General features: G+C 38.8%; 2 protein-coding genes and 1 long non-coding RNA gene across 3 annotated transcripts in view; all 3 read right to left on the bottom strand.

Moving 5' to 3' along the window:
* The window catches only part of LOC141331880 (uncharacterized), a 347,739-nt gene that overhangs the window by 2,980 nt on the left and 323,737 nt on the right, over positions 1–21,022 (bottom strand). The window lies entirely within an intron of this gene.
* LOC141328301 (uncharacterized) lies at positions 10,790–11,550 on the bottom strand. The gene is made up of 3 exons (XR_012355178.1): positions 11,437–11,550; positions 11,209–11,289; positions 10,790–11,121 (listed from the first exon to the last, which is right to left on the bottom strand). It is a non-coding gene; the product is annotated as an uncharacterized lncRNA (long non-coding RNA).
* On the bottom strand, positions 14,381–16,165 carry LOC141341577 (uncharacterized). The gene is made up of 3 exons (XM_073846417.1): positions 16,105–16,165; positions 14,812–15,144; positions 14,381–14,712 (listed from the first exon to the last, which is right to left on the bottom strand). The coding sequence occupies exons 1-3, from the start codon at positions 16,163–16,165 to the stop codon at positions 14,381–14,383; spliced, it is 726 nt and encodes a 241-aa protein (XP_073702518.1).

Here is a 21,022-nt window from a genome sequence, read left to right as displayed (position 1 = left end):
ATCTAATCTAATGGGACGTGAGACAAAACTAATTTATTTACACTTAAAATTTGAAAATGGGTTTCGAAAGATGTGTTTTGACATTGTATGTAGTTTTTATTGGGTATGTAGTTTTCTTAAGTTGAAGCTCAAACTGGTGTATTGGGCTACTGTTAAAGGGCATTCAGAAATACACCCAGTTAAAATATTATCAGAAAACTGCTGGGAACATGAACGTAAATATGAATAGTTTTGGATGTAAAGTAAATAACGAGGCTTATCAAACTGGAATAATTAAGGAAATGTGGTTATTCCTACGGAAGTCCTAAGAGACCATGCAGTGTTATTTTTTTCTTCTGGTTTTGTCGTGATCACGACATATTTTTCTCATGATCTCGACATAACGAGTTGTTTTGTCGTGATAACGACATAATTTTCTTGTGATCTCGACATAACAAAAGTTGTTTTGTCATTATCACGACTTCATTTTCTCGTGATCTCGAGAAAACAAAAGTTGTTTTGTCATTATCATGACTTATTTTTCTCGTTATCACGACATAACAAAGTTGTTTTCTCGTTATCATGAGTTATTTTTCTCGTTATCACGACATAACAAAAGTTGTTTTCTCGTTATCATGAGTTATTTTTCTAGTTATCACGACATAACAGAGGTTCTCGAAGTTACACAAATGCGCCAACAGGTGGCAGTATTGTATTACAAATGACTGATTGGACACGCATAATGTACAGTATATCCATGTTTGGGACAGAGCAAGGACCACTCCGTGATTGCTATAGTTTGTGCAGTTAATTATTGACATTTAATTAACTTAATTAAATAAATGTTTAATGCTTGAATAAAAATGATTATTTTTGCTTTAAAGTGTATCTGTTATGGTTACGTTCTTACTGCTGCACGACTCGTTTCTCAGCTGCAATAGCATTCAGTACTGAAGTTCTGAGAGACCATCCATTATGCATTGTCTTATGCATCTATCGTGTTTTTCTCGTTTTTACTGATTGTTTGATTTTTAAAACACGAGTCTACTGTTGCTATAGTAACGAACGCAACTTTGACGGACATCTGCTATAACCGTGCGCTCTTTGAGAAGCGAAAGTTGCTGAAATATACATAATGTAGTACTAAGGTCTACAAAAAAATACACACACACATATATATATATATATATATATATATATATATATATATATATATATATATATATATAGGCTTACCAATCACTGTTGATTTCTTTTTACACAGTAAACATTTTGTTTGTGTAATTTACATGTTTAAATGGTCTAACTAACATCAGAGCATTCAACACCGAAAGCGCAGGTGGAGTGCCCTCAGACCCATATGAAGGCGCTCCACCTGTGCTCTCGGTGTTGAATGTATAGATATAAAATATATAGATATAGAATCTACAGATAGGACCCCTTTAAATCTCCATTCATATGCCCATTCTACAACTTTCCTAATTGCCTCTTTTATTTTCCTATTAATAAATAATAAATTTCTTCCCTTTTTCCAGAGAGCCCTGTCATCTGCAAACAGAGACCTACCAATACTGTATCTGGTTCTACTTGATTAAAAACATCATTAATCATTATAGAAAACAATAATAGACACATTACACTTCCTTGAGGAGTTCCATTTTCTATCTGGAACGTACTCAACACTTCATTCTCTATTCTTACCTGGATACTCCTGTTCTCCAGAAAATCTTTTATCCAGTTATATATTCTTCCACCTATTTTCATCTTGCTTAATTTTATCAAAAGTCCCTCCCTACACATATCATAGGCCTTCTCGACATCTAAAAATACTGCTATTACAGATTCTTTATTTATCTGTGCCTTTCGAATTTCATTTTCTAAACATACAATAGGACCCATTGTCCCTCTTGCTTTTCTAAAACCACTTTGATGTTTCGATATTAATCCTCTTTTTACCAATAAATATGACAATTGGTCTATAATTAGAGGGATTCGAAGGATCTATGCCTGGATTTCTTATAGGTATTATTATCAATTCTTTACAAGCTTTTGGAAGCTTTCCTTTCTCCCATACTCTATTATATAATTCTAAGATTTTCCCCACAGCCCTATCCTTCAAATGTCTCAACATTATATATCCAATCCGATCCTTCCCTGCAGATGAAAGTTTTTTGTTTGCATCACAAATAGCTCTCATCAATTCATCTCTATTGAACTGGAAGTTAATTGGCTGCTCTTCCATTCCCCCACTCCTTACCATCACGTCCATATTTTGTCTCTTTGTTATTTCTCTTCTCAATTTTCCTTCCTCACTTAAGTTCCCTGATCCATAATTTTTGTGCTAATGTTTTTCCTAGCATTTCTGCCTTATCCTTGTCTGTTACAGCTATTTCTCCTTCTGACTCTAATACTGGATATTCCCATTCTTTCTTATTACCTCCCATTCTCTTGATCATATTCCACACCTCACCGACTGGAGTTGTTCTTCCAATTCCACTACAAAAAAAAAAAACCTTCCCAGCTTTCTCTTTTGGCTTGCCTTATAATTCTTTTCACTAGTGCTTGAGCTTTCTTGAATAAAATTAGTTGATTATAGTTATGTGTTCTCTTAAATAGTTTAAAAGCCTTATTTCTATCTTTTACAACTTTACTACACTTTTCTGTCCACCAAGCAACAGCTTTTCTTGTCATTTTCCTCCTTACTTTTTGGAATTGATTCTAATGCTGCTTCTAATATTACTGCACACACTTTTTCATTAAAGATGTCAATATCTTCCTTTGAATCAACTGCAACCATTTTTTCCTCGCACATTTCCTCAAATTTAGCCCAATTTGCTTTTTCAAAAACCCACTTCCCTCCTCTTTGATTAATTGTTCTATCGGTCTCAATATCCAATGTTATTATTATTGGGTAGTGATCACTCCCAATGCTAGATTCCTCCCAAACTTCTCAGTTACACTTACTAGCCAAGTTATTTGAAACTAGAGTCAAATCCAACACAGACTCTATTCCTGTATGAACATCTATCCTTGTTCCCTTTCCATCGTTTAAACACACCAGCTCCCTCTCCTCTATTAATTCCTCAACTACTTGACCATTGGCATTTATGTATCTTCCTCTCCATAGTGTATTATGAGTGTTTAAGTCCCCACACCATATTACTCTATGATTATCTTGTCCATGTACTTCCTTTAACTTCTCTAATATCATTTATTACATGGTTATAATGATTTATAATAACTATCTCCTGACCTCTACCCCATATGCCCACAACAACATATTCTTGATCCCTTCCTTTTCCTAGTATTCTGTATGGAATTTCTTGTTTAATGAATGTTGCACACCCACCACCATTCCCTTGTTCTCTATCAAGCCGCACTATACTGTACCCTAATAAAACAAAATCTAAACAACTTTCCGTCCAAGTTTCTTGAACACATATTACATACGTTTTTTTACTTAGATCTTCAATAAAATGCTTGAACTCCTGACTATTTGCTATTAGAGACCTTGCATTCCACTGAATTATTGTTATCATCTATGTATTATCCACATGTCTCTTGGTTTGATCTTATCTGAAGTTCATCTCTAACTTCTTCTCAAGACAAGCCTGTCATTCCAAGATGACGTATTGCTGCTATAAACAATTAACTGAGTCTTTTGTGTTTTTGATTCAATCCCAGCTGTACTATTTATAACTCCTGCAATAAATGTCACCATTTTTTTTTATTTTCAGTCATCATATGTTCTTTTGGGGCTTCATTGGTTCCTTCAACTGAAACCCTCGTCTGATCTATTTGATCTTTAGTTTGTCCTTTAACCTGTTTTGCTGCCTCTGCATATGTTAACTTCTTCTCCACCCTCCTTTTCTGAATCTCCATTTCCATTTTTTGTACTTCACACCCTCTGAATGCTGCACTATGTGCCCCTCCACAATTACAACACTTTGGTTGTACTCCATCCTCACACTTTCCAAATTCATGATTTCCACCACAACGAGTACATCTACACTGTTTCCTACATCTTGTAGCAATGTGCCCAAACCTTTGACAATTAAAACATCTCACTGGTCCTGTTATATATTCTGTTACAATGAAGCTCATCACACCCAACATTACTTTTTCTGGAATTTCATCTCCTTGAAATTCTATTTGCACTGTTTCAGTGTCTTTTCTCATTCCATCTGCAACTGATTTTATCCTTTGTGCATTTATTATCTTCCCTCCCTTTAAGTTACCTTTAAACTCTCCCATACCTATATTAAGGAGAAAACCAAAAATTATCCCTTTTCTGCCACCACTTTTACTTTTTGCTCCAACTCTGTTTGTGCTGACAACTTTAATTCGTTCTATATCTTTCAATCGTTGTGTCCTCTGGTCGTTTCTGCATAAAAGGAAACACGTTCGAGCAGATCTTTCTTTGCGAGAGCTCCCCCTAGTGTTTTAGGTGTAGTACGTCACTGCAAACACAGGAATAGCTGACTGAACTCTTAATTAAAATAAACAAGAGGACATGGAACGCAAAAAAACACTCAAAACTTTAGTAAACTTACCACCTCTGCCCCAAAAGGTATACATCTTTTCCATTTTTATCATGCACAGTGTGGAAAGGCGTAAGGAACATCTCAGATTTTTGCTTAACTTCACTTTATCTGTAAATACTTTATAGTAATGCAATTCACGAGTTCCCACTTACATATAATTAGCTGGAGTATGTAAGCATGTTTGGCGTGCTGTCCGGGGAAGGGCTCCGAGCTCGGGAATGGCCCGAACCTAGAGTACCCCCCCCCCTATGTATATGTGTAGAAGGAACTCGGAGTGAGGAGATGGGGTGGTGGAGGGATGCTGATAATCCGTCAAAAGGGTAGAGGTGAGTCGGCTGTATTTATGCATGATGTAGATTGGCTTGAGTGAGTTCCAGCTGTGTTAATTAGGCTAAGTATCTGACGTGCTCCTCCCGAACTTTGCTTTAAGAAGCATCATTTCACGAGTTCCCACTTACATATAATTAGCTGGAGTATGTAAGCATGTTTGGCGTGCTGTCCGGGGAAGGGCTCCGAGCTCGGGAATGGCCCGAACCTAGAGTACCCCCCAATAAGCAATGGAGTGTAGGACAGCCGCCAGAAAGAGGACCCCCCCAAGCGCTGAGATCTGGCGGGGGCTGTTGTTTGGGAGAAGATGTTTGGTTAGCTGGCCGGGTGAGCCTTTCGTACTCTGATGGGAGAGGTTTTTTGTATCAGGTCGAAAGGCTCTACCGGCTGCTTTGTATGGATTACGGGATTTAGGGCGTCCGGTCGGGAGAGCTCAACCGATACTCAACGGGATGCACACGGCGTTGGAACGGGTGAGCCCTACCGGCCGAAGGAGGAGCAGCGTGGTTGGGGCCCGATCAGGAGAACCCGGGTTGCCTTGTCCGGAGCAGCTTACGATGTTGGCATGAGGGCTCTACTGGTCGATCGGCCCCTATTGGTGCTGACCGAGAGGACCCATGAAGCCTCCGACGGGAGATCAAGACTCAGAACGTCAGACGAGTGGGTCCTCTCGGTTTGGCAGGTAAAAAGGTTTTGGGACGCCTGGTGCGGGCGACTCTCGCGACATACGATGGGAGACCAAGGCAAACGGCATCGCATGGATAAGTCTCGCTTGCAGGCGCCAAGTAAGTAACCCGACCGGGAGAACTCTTGCCGACGTCCGACGGGAGACCAAGGCTCGCGACATCGGACGGGTAAGCCTCGCCGGCCGGGGAGGCAGAAAGGAAAACCCGACTGGGAGGGCTCTCGCCAAGCATGCGAGGGGAGATCAGGACTCAGAACCTCAAATGGGTAAGCCTCGCCAGGTGGGGGGAAAAGATGTGAAGTTGGCCTGAAGGGGCTCAGATAGTGTCCGGCGGGAGGCGGAGACTTGTGGAGTCGGACGGTTGAGTCTCGCCGACCGTCGGACAGAACGGAAAAATGGCAAGGTCGGTTTGGCTCTCGCAGCGTCCGATAGGAGACCAATGCTCACGGCATCGGACGGGTAGGCCCCGCCGACTGTAGGGAAGAAAAGGTTAGGTGTCCGACCTGGGGGCCCCTGCGCGTCCGACGGGAGACCAATGCTCACGGCATCGGACGGGTGGGCCCCGCAGGACGTGGGACGGAAAGGTAAGTTGTGGTCGGGGGCTCCTGGGGTGTCTGACGGGAGGCCAATGCTCACGGCTTCAGACGGAAAACCTCGGCGACCGTAGTGAGGAAAAGGTCAGGGATGGAAAGTTTTTTTTTTTTTTTTTTTTTTGTTTTTTTTGGTAGTTGAAGGAAAACATTTACGAGCGGAAAGGCTCTCGCAGGGTCTGACGTGAGTTTAATACTCGCGGCTTCAGACAGGTACGTTTCGCCGGTAGTTGAGAGTCGAAAGAGAAACATATTTGCACCACCGGGACGCTCTAGCAGCATCTGACAGGGAGTTCGATACTCAATTTGAGTTGTCTAAAAAGGGGTAAATGCTTTGAGGATTACTTTATGTAAAATGTTTGCCAAATCCAAAAAGCCGCTTCTGATAACGTCAGAAAATCTTGGTGCTGCTTGCATCTGAAAGTTAGGTGCATGACATAGGCTTCTTGTGGTAACGTACCCTAAATAAGTGCCATGGTTCTGGATGGATGGCATAGCTTTAAAAGCTGAGGTGATGTCGACTTTTGCCAGTGTGAAGACCCATGATTTAACAAATTGGTTGCACGATCAATGTCCTACTATTGTGAGAGAATTCGTCAAGAGGATTTTTTTTTTTTTTTTTTTTTTTTTTTTTTTTTAGGCGACAATGCTTGGAAACAGGGAGTTATGCGGAGCTGACAGATAGACTAGAGGGCATTTCGTACCCAAGAATTATGCTAGTAGCCACTTCGATTGGCTAATGTGAAACCCTCATTTAATTCATGCCACCTACGGGGGAAATGCTGGTTATTTGTGAAATGACTGAATGTAATGATAAATTCGGAAGAGTGCCAGCTTTGATGTCCGTATCCAAGGATTTGCAATTCCAACATGTCTGTTGTAAAGAAATGGCCAAATATTAAAGATTAAGTGGTAATTTCAATTGAATGTGATTTAGTCAAACGAAAATGAAATTGCACGGTGACATGTAAAAACAATCGTCAGCTCATTGGTGCTCTACGGTCTGCTACAGGAGTTGGAGGCCACTGAAAAGAAAAAGGGGTTATTAGTAGTTGCAGGAAAAAGGCTGAGATTTGTGGGCCTGTGTTGCAAGCAGAGGCAGCCTCACGCTGGCTTGATCTGTGGGCCACGGGATGGGAGTCTGGAAGAACCCGTGTAGCCTGCATTGCTAGCAGAGGCAGCATCACAGTAGTGTTTGCTACAGGAGCTGGAGGCCGCGTCATTCCATAGACTTACATTCATATGTGAATGGATAAGACTGGAAGCACGATCTTGCACGAGAAATTGCTGCATTCTTAAGTTCAAGCTTTGTGAACTTAGAATAAAAACACATTTAAAACTGCGTGCTGTGGGAAGGTGGGGCGGGTAGATTGTATGTTGCAGTATGGTAGTGTTACCAATTGGACAAATTGTTACCAGATTTTGCAACTTCTCAGATTACCTTAGCGACGTCTTTTCCAAAGCACATAGCAACATATTTAGTAGGGCTGGGTAAAAAATATTGATTCTCCGATTTTAATCGATCTTCAGTTGAATGCAACTATATCCATTCGGGAAATCCCCGAATCTATTCTTAATGCACGTGCTTCACGTAAGAGGATATGAATATTCACCTCTCGTCCTGAAGGTGTCACTAGTGTTCCTGCTGAGAGAGTTTTCTCAACCGCTGGTGATCTAATCACAGCGCAAAGGAGCTGCCTTAGATCAGATCAGAACATGTTGATCAGCTGCTTCTTTTGCAGAAAAATGATTAGGCTGTAATTAAGAACTGTTAGTTTTATGGACAGTTAGAATGTTTTGTATAAGCAGACAAAGGCTTTATGATGGGCCTGTTTTGAGTGTTTTGAATTTAGAAAAAATGTTTTATTTCTTAAATATGTTTGAAGTTCTTAATAGATTTCACTGTTGCACATTTACAGTCTTTTTTATTTTTTTTATTTATTTATTTTTTATTTTTTTATTTTTTACAGTAATGTGCATTTTGCAGTTTGTTTACATGGTGTACAATGGATGCACATATTTATGACTTCTTGTTACAGTGTTCATTTAAAATAAAAGTCGTTTAAAATAACAACTGTGTGCACCCTATTATTAATGTAGATGTGTATTTCAGTAATAAACTTAAGTAGGGGAGTTTCAGTTACCAACATTTATATCAAAATATGGATCACATGTCTGCAAAACTAACATTGTAAATGAAATAGATATCAAAACGAATCGAAACCATAAAAATAAGAATCGAATCGCCAAATTGGTGACAATACCCAGCCCTTATATTTAGTGAAATATCCTATAATTGTAAAAAATTTAGCAACTTCAGGCATGCTTTGAAATAAGATGCTAAAAAGACATTTTCCTCTTAACCATGCAAAGTAATAAGTGTTAGATTATCACTCAGATTATGAGTGAAATGTGTAATTTAAAATTAAAAATAAAAATAATATTAATTCAGAAACTGAGTAATTTGTTGTGTTTTACGGAGTTTCTTCAATCCTAGGTACAAAAATTACATTGACATCATTTTATGTCACAACATCGTTTAAAAGCCTTTAGCAAAAAATGACCTACCTTTGCAACTGTTTCTAAAATTTATTTGCAACATGACCTGTGTCTCTAGCGGAGACGTCTTCAGGCTGTGTCTGCTACGAGAGCTGCATTCGATGCTGTGGCCGGGAGAGCCACGTTAAATGGTTGAGCCAAAGCGGGCAGTGAGTGGCTTTGGTGCGATGAGCTCTGGGGCGCGGCCCAGGCTCGTTGAAGGCCTGCCGGTGAGACCCAGTGCACGAGCCGGGTCTAATGCGGGGCGGTGGTGGTATCGAACGAGGGGAGTACGGGGCTTTGCGAGTTTGCTGGAAATATTGGCTGCCCTGCTGGAGTGGATTTAAGAGTGAGGTTGGCTGATTGAAGGGAAACGAATAACTAAGATCGTACGGATTCGCTTTGTTTATCCTCCGCGAGGACGGTGCGTCGGAATTGATCAGCGTTTGCCTCAGGCATTAAAAACGATCCACTTTCCGATCGGAGGAATTGTTGGCCCGGCCGGATGACAAGAGGATGCCGGGGAAGAAGTTTGGAAGTGACGCCGGTGGGGGCGAGATTACATTTTAAGGGCTTTGGTGAGAGCGTGCGTGGCTGGTCAAGCAGAGACCGCGATGAATCCTGTAAATCCTGGGAAAGATCTGTGATGTCATGGCAAAAGGTGCAAACCGAATGCTGATAATCCGTCAAATGGGTAGAGGTGAGTCGGCTGTATTTATGCATGATGTAGATTGGCTTGAGTGAGTTCCAGCTGTGTTAATTAGGCTAAGTATCTGACGTGCTCCTCCCGAACTTTGCTTTAAGAAGCATCATTAGTCAGATGTTTTGGATATTTCCTTCTGTTGTTATGTAACAGAAGAAACTCTAAAAACTCACCGGCTTTTTTTTTTTTTTTTTTTTTTTTCTCAGTATCAGCCAAAGACAGTTTATATTACTGTATGTGGTAGATTAACTAGATATTCCAAGCTCAATGTGATCTCACCTTAGACTTATGTACTATTAAAAAAAAAAAAAAAAAAAAAAAAAAAAAATTATATATATATATATATAATAAAATCACAGTTTGGTTGCATATTGAACATTTCATATTTTTTATCAATATACATCAAACTATGTTCTGTCGGTTTTCCTAAAAAGGCAGAAATAATCTTACAAAACCAAGTCTGAGGGGAGTCTGTGGAGTTTCGTGGTTTGAGGAATAACTTCAGAGGTTCAGAACAAACTGTAAACCTAAATATTTGAGAATTGGTACAGTGCTGGCTCGCAAAAAACGTAATAACTTCATTTAAAGGGAAGTCCAGTGTGATATTGACCGTTTTATGAAGTAGTAGTTTAGTTTCCTTCCTGCTTGTCACTCGACTTATCGTGACTAAATTCAAGATGGGGGCGGCCGGTAAGTTTATTGCAGGTACTGTCTGTATAAATCTTCTTGTAAATAAACTACCGATGCTTTTTCTAAGTTCTCAATGTCTCGTTTTAAATGTCAGGGCCCTTGGAAGTCTACCAATGAAGTGTGGAGCTACTTTGTGCCTCGTAAATGGCATAAAACAGTGATTTATTTACATGGCTACTCTGATGCCCTGTTTACTCGTATTGACAACCTGTTGTTAGCATCGGCTAACTGACCCCAGATTTCGGACAGCAGGACACAAACCGAGATGAGATATGCAAGGTACGTTCACACTCGGTATAATGATTCAACACACTTTAGGTCAATATCACACCGGACTTCTCCTTTAACAACTGATTTGGTCATCTAATAATGTCTCTGCCTGAGAAAGTCTGGAGAGTCACACTAAAGAGTTTCTCCAGGGGGCGCCAGAATCCCACAAACATACAGAATGTCTGACTGGATAAAGACTTCAACCCTGGTTCAGTTTCAGTGGAAACTTTTGCTCAGCACTACTGAGACGAAGAGACTGGAGAATATCAGACTGGAAAGGTGGAGAAAAACAAGCTGAGATTGATTCAGATCCAACTTAAAGTAAACGAGATGAAGAAAACTGTAAAATAGACTGAAATAAGTATTCAGCACATAATTGAAGACAAAAAAAAAGAAATTTACAAATTTTTATTTCAGCATATGGCACATCTAGAAGAAAACATGTTAAAAAATGATGCCGGTAGAAAAGACAATTATTCAAATATTTTCATATGAGAATTGGTTTCTGCATTGAAATGCAGTGGAAAAAAGCTAATTAGATGAATCAAAGTTAGAAAATTACCATGTATTTACATTATAATAATCATTAATGGTTATTAAAGCTATTTGTCTTGCTCTGTTGACCACTGTATTTAATATTACATTGAAAACATTCAGTACACTATAAAGAGCAAATGTCCTTTATATCATTGAGATGAAGATAAATCTTGCTGTAATCTGGCTGTAATTAGTACAAGAGTGTTGAATTCTAATACTGTATTTATATTTCCTCTCTGTGCTGTGAGTCCTTCCTCCCTGCAAAATAATTCAACAAAAGCATTTACTGAGCTCTCATGAGATCAGATTGTGAATCATCAGATTGTGAGACGCTCAAAAACTCACCAGCTCTTCTTGCACAGATGATCTGAAGAAGAATCACAGTAGGAGCAGCAAACACTGCAGTCTTGAGAACAATCAAAATCTCTAGAGAAAAGATGTGTGTACAGATAATAGACACAATAAGGATTAATAATAATAATAATAATAATAATAATAATAAAACATTGAAAAATTCTAGAAAAAGCACAGCAGATTGGCTATTTTATTAATGCATGTATAAATGTGTCGTACCTCTTAAATATGATCCAGTAGTCCTACAGACTTCAGTTTCTGCTGGACCTGTGATCATTTTTATGAGTTTAGGTTAAACACAATGAACAAATAAACATAACATCTTAGCATCACACTCTTCTTTTCAGATTTTCCATGATAAAGGAAGCACTTAAAGTTGGAGAATAGCAATTCAGGCCATACAATGGAGTGTTTTCACATTATTTCATAAATCCAGAAGTCGGCCATTGTGGCGACACTGAACATAAACAATGCCATTAAACCGAATGGAACTCTTTTTTTTTTTCAAGCTTATCGAGAGAAAAAAATTGTTCAATTTAATATATTTCTTGCAGTTCAAAGCATCAAGTGTCTTGTATTTATCTTGTACTTATATTCATTCTTCATTTTTAATTTTTCTTAGATTGTTTCCTTAAACCATTTGCCATGGCTGGGCTTAGATAGGCCTTGCATGAATTGCCCAGTTAGGACCAACATAAGATCCTTACAGAGCCCACTTTAAGCCCATATGGGCATTCACGGTTGAATCCTGGAGCAAGCCCACTTTAAACCCATTTAGGCAGGTGGGGTCCAAATGGGTCTGACATAATTTACCCAGTTAAGACCCACATAAGTCCCTTACAGATCCCACCTGAAAACCCACCTGGGCCTCCATGGCTGGCCCCCATGTGGATCCCTGGTGCAAACCCACTTTAAACCCCTTTATGCAGGTGGGGCCAAAATGGGTCTGACATGTATTGCCAGGTTAAGACCCATATAAGACCCTTACAGATCCTACTTAAAACGGATCTGGGCATCCACGGCTGGCCCCCATGTGGATCCCGGGTGCAAACCCACTTTAAACCTCTTTGGGCAGGTGGGGCTCAAATTGGTCTGACATGAATTGCCCAATTAAGACCCATGCAGTACCCCTACAGGTCCCACTTTTAGTATGTCTGGGCTTCCACGGCTGGCCCCAATATGGATCCCGGGTGCAAGCCCATAATGGGGCCCACATTTACCGGCCATGAAGCCCTCATCTAGGCCCCACATGTCATTGCTGGCTGGGTAGTTTCAGTTTGAGTAGGCTATTATTAAAACATGCTGAGATTGATTAGATAATTTAAAAAAATGCAAATATGGTAAATAAATGTCCCTCTCAACCTCAGATGCATCATAGTCCCCTATTCCTGATTATACCTTTGGCAGTGCAGGAGCGGTCTCGCCAGGATCAGAACAAATCATTACGACAACCGTTATTTATTCATAATTATTATTTAGGTTAATTAGGTTTTCCTAATTTCCTAATTCCTAGTTTTTTTATTCATTTGGACATTTCATTGTTTTGACAGTTCTTTCTTTTTTGTTGTTGTTGTTAAATGCAATTCTTAATACGACACATATTACAGTTTAAACATGTATTCAACATTTTTACATTTAAACTCCTTCAACAAGTATTTTAGAAGTAAAAATGTAATATTTAATCATAGTGAAAAGGCCAATCTGTCTCCTTTAGGTGACTGACATCACGTCTCTTTAATGTGCTTTGCATTAAACAAAATGATTTACAGCAAAGAAACAAATTTACAGATTAAATAAAACATATTTACCAAATAAATGCAAGTTGGCGGCACCGAGAACTACTCCTGAAGAAAATGCAAAATATCCGTGCTCATTACAAACGCTGTTGCTACTGTGCTGTCCCACAAAAACTACACTAAAATTTTTGAGTTAACATAAAATATCTATGAGTGCATGTGCACACTATAAAAGCAACTGATGCAAGCTGGTTACTCAACTTGGTCCACCAATGCAATATGATTGAGCAGAGAAACATTAATGCTATACTTCATTTGAAGGCAGCAATTGTGTAGTTGTATTACTGAGATGACTGATAGCTATTCTACACCTTAACAGGCACAATACTGTATTCATTAAAGCAATTGTAGAGTTTGAGAGCTGTGAATTCACACACATTCACATTCCAGTTCCTCTTTTTTTTTCTGCTGCACACCATGAAAGTTTTTTTTTTTTTTTTCCAGTTAACAATGACACAAGTTCAGCCCAATGAAGGGCATGGGGCAAATTGCAACAACCGCTTTAAAAGTTTTCATCAGGCCAGCATGACATAACTATCACATTTATATATGTTACTTAGTAATGTGTTACGTTACTTTTGTGTTTTTTTGCACTTTATTTTGATAGTCCACTTTAGACATTCAACTAACTATAAGTAACTTTGCAACTACATGTCAACATATTTTGAATAATTTGCAACTACATGTCTGTTAACTCTCAGAGTACACTGCTAGGTTAGGTTTAGGGTTAGTAGACTAAGTTGACATATACTTTCAAAGTTTCTTATAGTCAATATGTTGTATATTATAGAGCTATCAAAATAAAGTTTTAGTAGATATTAAGCAGACCGTCTACTAATACTCTAATGACTGCTAGTTGACATTTAGGTCCACAGTTACTTACTGTTGGTAGAATGTCTAAAGTGGACTATCAAAATAAAGTGTTACCTTTTTTTTAAATCTGGGCAGGGTTTACTTATTTTTATTTTATTTTATTTTTTAAGTTACATTTTCTAGCAAAAGTCTTTTCACACACACACACACACACACACACACACACAAAACTGAAATGAATAAGCCTGAGGCTGAAGGGAAAAAAAAAATCACGTCTGTGCAGTAGAACAAGGAGAAGAAAGTTCAACACTCTTTAGCATTATATATCAAAAAAAAATATATACATATATATATCACAAATGTTAGTTTATCTAAAGTCTTTTCTGCTTATACTGTTGTGCTTATACAAAATTAATGTAGTAATGTACACTCATGTACGCAAACTATTTTGAGTATTACATGCTTTCTTTTTCACAAAGATTTATCCTCAGATTAATAAAGCTATTATGAGTTATGAGTTACAAATTTTAATCAGAGACTCCTCCATTGCCAATTCATGATATTGTTTTCTCACCTGAAATCTTGACAGTATATGTGGCTGAGGTCTGGAGTTGATCTCTGTGAGTTACATTGCATCTCCACTCTCTGTTGTCATCTTCATTCAGGAGTGTTGTAGTCAGACTGATGATACAGTGTCCTGGAGCTGATATCTGATATCTGGAGACTGATATTGGCAGTTTAACACCAGCCTGATTCACCCAGAACAGATCAATTCCCTCAGAACGACCTGAATCTTCATAAGAGACTCCATATGATGAATACAACTGACAGGAGAGAGACACAGAGCTGCCTGGACTGATCTCAGTCTGTGAGGATGATGAAGAGACTGAAACACAAAATAACACACAACACACTTTCCAATCATCATATGAGGTTAAATAAAGAATTAGCTTGTTTTAAATTGACCAAATAATCATAAAATCACCATGAAGAACATGCAGATAAACACGTGCATCATTTGCTTGTTTTTGGTATTGTCCATTCACTTCTGTCCATTGTTGGCAGCTGTAATATCCATAATCTTCTTTTTTGACGTTCTTGATGTTCAGAGAGCAGTCAGACCCCAGGCTCAGTCTTTCATGACTCTTTGTGTCTTTCTTCTTTATCCCTAAACTAATCAGTTCAACTCCTGATACATTTCGGATTCTTCTGTAGATCCATACAGTTGATTTGCAGTCAGGAAGAGCATTATTACAGGGCAGATGGACATTTTCACCAGAACTGATGAACACATCAGTCTCATCCAATCCACTGGTACCTGAAACACAATATATTACATTTACATTTAGCAGACACTTTTATCCAAAGCGACTTACAAATGAGGACAATGGGAGCAATCAAAATCAACAAAAGAGCAATGCTATGTAAGTGCTATGACAAGTCTCAGATTAGCTTAATGCAGTATAGTGAGGTTTTTATTTAATTATATATTAAATAAATAAAATGGATAGAACAGAAAAAGAATAGAGCAAGCTAGTTTTTTGTTATTATTAGGAGTGTGATGAGATCTGATGTGTCCCGCTAGATCTGACGATATCATGGCAAAACATTTTACACTGTTTACATCAGAGCTGCACGACTAATAGTTAAAATATCACCATCTCTATTCAAACACCTACGCGATCTTATTCATGAATGACAATGATTCAGCTGTGTCTATTACAACTGTTTCACATGCTCCACTGACGCTAACGATGTGAAAGTTAGTGAAGACATTAAAATCTTATTCTTACTGCTGCTGTTTCAGAAAGAAACAGTCTTTTTTAATCATCATTATTTCTTTGTCACAGACATTTAAATAACATAAATACTGGGATAAAAACTTACAGTTTGGGTATAAACACATACCCCCGGTTTCACAGACAGGGCTTAAGCCTAGTCCTAGACTAAAATGTAAATCTGAGCTGTTTCAACTGAAATAAATTTGCACTGACTGATCTTAAAAATATATCAGTGCCTTTTTTTGTTTTAAAATGCACACCAGTAATGTTATGTTTATGTTACGTTTTCATCATTGAGGATTTCTTTAAAAAAGTAAAAAAAAAAAAAACTTGTCTCATCTTGTTCTCGTGAACCCAATCTTGTGTCTCATCTCGTGAGATAAGTGTCTCATCACACCCCTAATTATTATTATTATATTGAATGAAACTTTATTGTATTGTAGATAGAAACTGAACTCTTTGACAGGAGTTTAAAGAGCATGTAGAGATGCGTTTACCTGTGAGAAGTGAAGAGAGAAAGATCAGTCCCAGCAGACACAGATGACACTTATCAGACATTTTCTCTTTCTGTCAGTCTTCCTCTTCCTTATACACTCATGAATCTGTCTATATCCACCCTTCCTGTGGGCGTTCACTTCCTCTGATCTGGTGGACTGAGTTTTTAAATTCTGCCATCACTGATATATTGACACTCCACCAGTCACAATGGAGAAGTGTTGGTTGATTTTTCTTATTCTCTTAAATTCAAATAGATCTTATACTAATATGCCTTTTTCATTAAATGTAATTTCAGGTAATTTCACTTATACTGTAATAAGAAAAAATTACTGCACACCATTACATTCTAGAAATAAAATCATTCAGTTAATGATAAAACTGTTTTAAACATACTATTCAGTTCAGTGGTGTCTTTAAGAGTCCAGAACAGCAACATCACACATCAAGTTTCCATTAAGTAGTCAACAAAGACATCAATTACCTGACACTAACCTTTTAGCAAAAAAAAAAAAAAAAAAAACATATTCTGGAGGTTTTAAATTGCTAGGGTCAAATTGACCCCAGTGGAAAAAAGGTGTTAGCGGATTTTAGGGTAACAGACGGGTTAACAGGAGGTCTTATCTGGTACCCAAAATACCCAAAACACTATTAACAGTCTTTTGTCAGCCAAGAAGTACGCCAAAATGTTATTCCATCCTGATGATTACACAAAACGTTGACTGAGGAAAAAGTATTAAAAGTAAAGAGCAGAAGCAGGAGACGAAGTTATGATGGTAAAAAGGAGCAGAGTTTATTGAATAGTCTCAATGATCAGACTTCGTCTGAAGAGCACAAATCCAACAAGTATTGTTATATCAAACTGCTTCAAAACAGCATCCCATGAACCTTGAGGTTCATAAACATTCTCTCATATCTCTTATTATGAGGACAAACAGGCCATGAAACCACACAGTCACAAGACTAAACGACAATGGAAAAATAATAATATAACATAATATAAATGACTAATCAATGAAATGGATATATAAATGACTTGTTACATTCACGTCTGTTTTGTCATTGGTTTCTCCCGTTGTCTCCCCCTGTTGATCTGTGTAATTTGGTTTAGCCCTCATTAGCGTTATCCCCATCACCTGTGTCTTATCAGTTTTCACCCTTTATAAGTCACTCTTTTAATAACATTAAGCGAATGATATTCATCAGCTTTTGATCTGATATAACTAGACAACAACCATCCTCGTGAGCTCATGGATGAGCAATATATTTATATTCATGATTAAATACATGTTCATCCTTTTAAAGCAGGAATGACGTAAACAGCAGTGTAGAGTGAATAAACAGTGCTTTGTAATGTGTGTTGTTTAACATATAGATTATGATACATAAGAGGGAACATTGTTTACAATTTGTGAACTTTAAACAGAAAACACTGTCTATATTGATCATAACTATTCAATCATGCAGAAACAGACTTCATCAGCATGAGTTTGCAGAAGAGCTTGTGGTTTATATAACCCTCTTAAGAGTCTTTCTATCTATTTAGAGTGATTGCAACGAGGAAGTGAGAAGTGAAGACTATATGTGTTTTGTTTCATGGTTTGGTGGTGGCTGTTATATTCACAATGTTTTATAATGCAGTTTAAATAGAAAAAAGAAAAGGTATAACCAACTCTGAGTTGAAACTTGAACTCTGAGTTGACTTCAAAGTTAAGCAGAGAAGAGAAACTCTAGGCTTTTGGTTTCAGAGCAGGCCGAGTTTGGCGCTTGCATCATGACTATGAAGAAAAAAGCAAAGAAAAAAAGCAGGGAAAACCCCACAATAATACATAATACAGTTTACAGCTTCCTGCATAAACCAAAACATAAACCAAATAAACCAAAATAAGTCTGACCTAAAATCAAAACGTAGCCTGGCCAAATCAAAAAAAGAAAACCATCTCATCTCAGCATTAGATTCAAAAAGGACATTTTGTAATTTTGGTGACATTTTTGACAAACTGCTTGATATTTCAGATCTCAAGAGATATCAGAATTTTTTTTATTGAAAATGGGAAAACGGGCATCTGATGACCCCTTTAAGGATAATTGGTAAACTGAATCCACACTGTATTTCACTTCATAAATGATTTTCATCAATGCAAAACATAAACGGCCGTGTTTAAGTGAAGGTGAATATTCAGTGTCAATATACTGGATCTGTGCAGTCGCTCTTAAAGTGACAGCAGCCTAATAAATCTCTGTAACCTTAATGCTCATCAAACAACTAAAGAAAGAGAGAAAATCACTCACTGCCTCTTGACAGAGCCATTTTAGTAGCTCAAGGATCATTTAAGGAACTCAATGGTTTAAGGATTAGTTAATAAATGTCAACTATTAATATAAATCCATCTAGGTTTAATTTAAATAAATAAATGCCTGTTTGAAAGACTGAAAATGTTGTATGTTCTCCTTTTACAGTAAATTTGCTTGTGTTCATCTGCAGAAAGAAAGTCATAAACAGGGATGACAGAGGTTCAGTAAATGATGAGAGAATTTTCATTTTTGGGTGAACTATCCCTTTAAAGAGCAAGATGTGATGCAGAGACATAAAACATATTCCAGACAGAATACAAGAATGTGTTCAATTAATGAGAAGAGTCGTAGAATTAAACAAACAACATTAACGCTTTGAAAGGTCATTGTGGCGTCTATTCAACGTCACTGTCTGAAAGGTTAATTTCATCTTTTAATTGTTTATTTGGGGCATTTACACTGTAAAAAGTTTTCACCAGATTCAACTTAAAAACCTAAGTTTAGCAGCTGCCTTAAGTTTTTAAGTTAAATCAGCTCAAAACTACAAGTCATTTTAACTTATTACAATCAAAATGAGTTGATATAACTTGTAAGTTTAAATGACTTAAGTTGATTTAACTTGCAATCTTAAGGCAGCTGCTAAACTTAAGTTTTTAAGTTGAAACTGGTGAAAACTTTTTTTTTTTCAGCAAATATTGATAATTATTTGTGACTAATTTGATTAATTCTCTTTCTTTTACCATATTTAATGTGCATAAGATAAAATAAAAATGTAATGTACTTTTTAAGATGAAATAAAATTGTAAGGAGTAAAAAGTACTGTTTTTTTTCTTCAGAAATGTAATCAAGTAAAAGTACAAGTAGTCAGTTTAAGTGATGTTTCATTAACAAATTTCAGGAGGAGCTCGCGCAGATAATTAACACGGCCAATTCATCATCAGCAATCACTCCCTATCCAATCACTCTCCCTATCCCATTACTACAGTCCCTTTAAATAACCAAGCAGTCCTACCTTCAGCTATCTCTGATTCCAGCATTGGCACTCCCAATCGCCGCAACATGTCCGAGATTCACTCGTCCTCCGAGGATTATTCCTCTGATACAGACAAACCTGCAGCTCATCCGGCCTTCATCCAGGTCGCCGCTCAGGCCACCAGCGCTCCACAGGATCCACTAATCGAGCCCGCCGCTGCATCACGGAGCCGCAGGCCCTCACGCACCGCTGCTGCTCGCACTCCGAGCAGTGTTGTTTTAGTTTTAGTCAACGATGGCGAAATCATTTCGTTGACGCCACTTTTCATGAGGATAACGAGCCGATGACGAGATAAAAATGGCTCGTTGATGACTAAAACATGACGAGACGTGCGTGAGTTTTCGTTGATGAGACGGGTGGTCCGTCAGACGTTTAAAATGCATGACATTTCTGCTTATCGTGCATGCCAATCAAAACCTTAAACGTTTTGATGCCGCTATGGCAAGCCGTTTTAGCATTAAATACTCTTTGCCATACTAGCATGGCAAGCCGTTTTAGCATTCCATCCTTGTTTGTCTTTTATGTTTTAAAACATTCCTTATTGCAATTATTGGTGAAAATAGTCGATCCGGAAGCTCACATTGTGTTGAACTAGATCTGCTATTTTCAGAACTTACAAGTGACACTACCCAACAGCAAAATACTTACTGACCTACATTAATTTGTTAAAAGACTTTTTCCCCTTTTTAGACTAAAACCTTTTTGGCTTTCGTCGACTAAAATTGGACTAAATCTAACAAGCATTTTAGTCCATAAAGACTAAATCTAAGATGGTTGTCAAAAAACAACACTGCTCCGAGACGCCAGCTTACGCTTATGCAGAGCCCCCTACTCCACGTCAGGACGCAGCAGAAGGCCGTCACCGAGCTTGGGCCACGCCCCGGACACCGCAGTCTCCAGCCACGCCCATCCCGCTCGATCCTCGAAGCGGGAGCCCGCCGCTCATGCTGTCAGAGAGCCGGCCATCGCCTCCACAAGCCGCCGCAGCAGCACGAGCTCGCCCACTCCAGCAGCCGATTCCCGTCCGCAACCCTTGCCCCTCCTTTCTCTCCCATTCTCATGGCCCGCAGCACCGCCTTCCGCTCATAGCACGAGCATTCCCCCGCTCATGCCACAAGCACCGGCGCTCCCCATTCCCCCTCTCTTCCCTTCTGTTTCCTCCGCCCCAGGAGCCGTCCCCAACGCGAGCATGTCTCTATCCTCGCAGGCTCCGACGCACGCCATTCCCCCTCTCTTTCCCCCCTTCTTTTCCGTCCCAGGAGACGGCCGCAGCTCAGGTTTACCGCCACTACCGGTCCCGGTAGCCACTTTCCCTCCTCCTCAGGCCCGTCCTCCCTTCTCATTGGCCTCAGCCACACCCCTTCCAGCCCCGCCAAACGCTTTAGCGCAGGAACCTCCCCCAGTTTCCAACTCCATCAGGACCCAGATACTAGCAGGTCTCACACATGGATTCCACCCCGGCGTCCTGAGCCTCCCCTCCCAAAACCTCATCTGCCCAAATCTCCACTCCGCTCTCACCGAACCCGAAATAGTGGACGGCCTAATTAAAAAGAAATAGACTCAAATTTCATGATAGGCCCCTTTTCTGTTCC

Source organism: Garra rufa, chromosome 1 (assembly GCF_049309525.1).
Source record: "Garra rufa chromosome 1, GarRuf1.0, whole genome shotgun sequence".
NCBI classification, from domain to species: Eukaryota; Metazoa; Chordata; class Actinopteri; order Cypriniformes; family Cyprinidae; genus Garra; species Garra rufa.
Note: the sequence above shows the minus strand (reverse complement) of the source record. Positions and strands in the feature narration are given on the sequence as shown.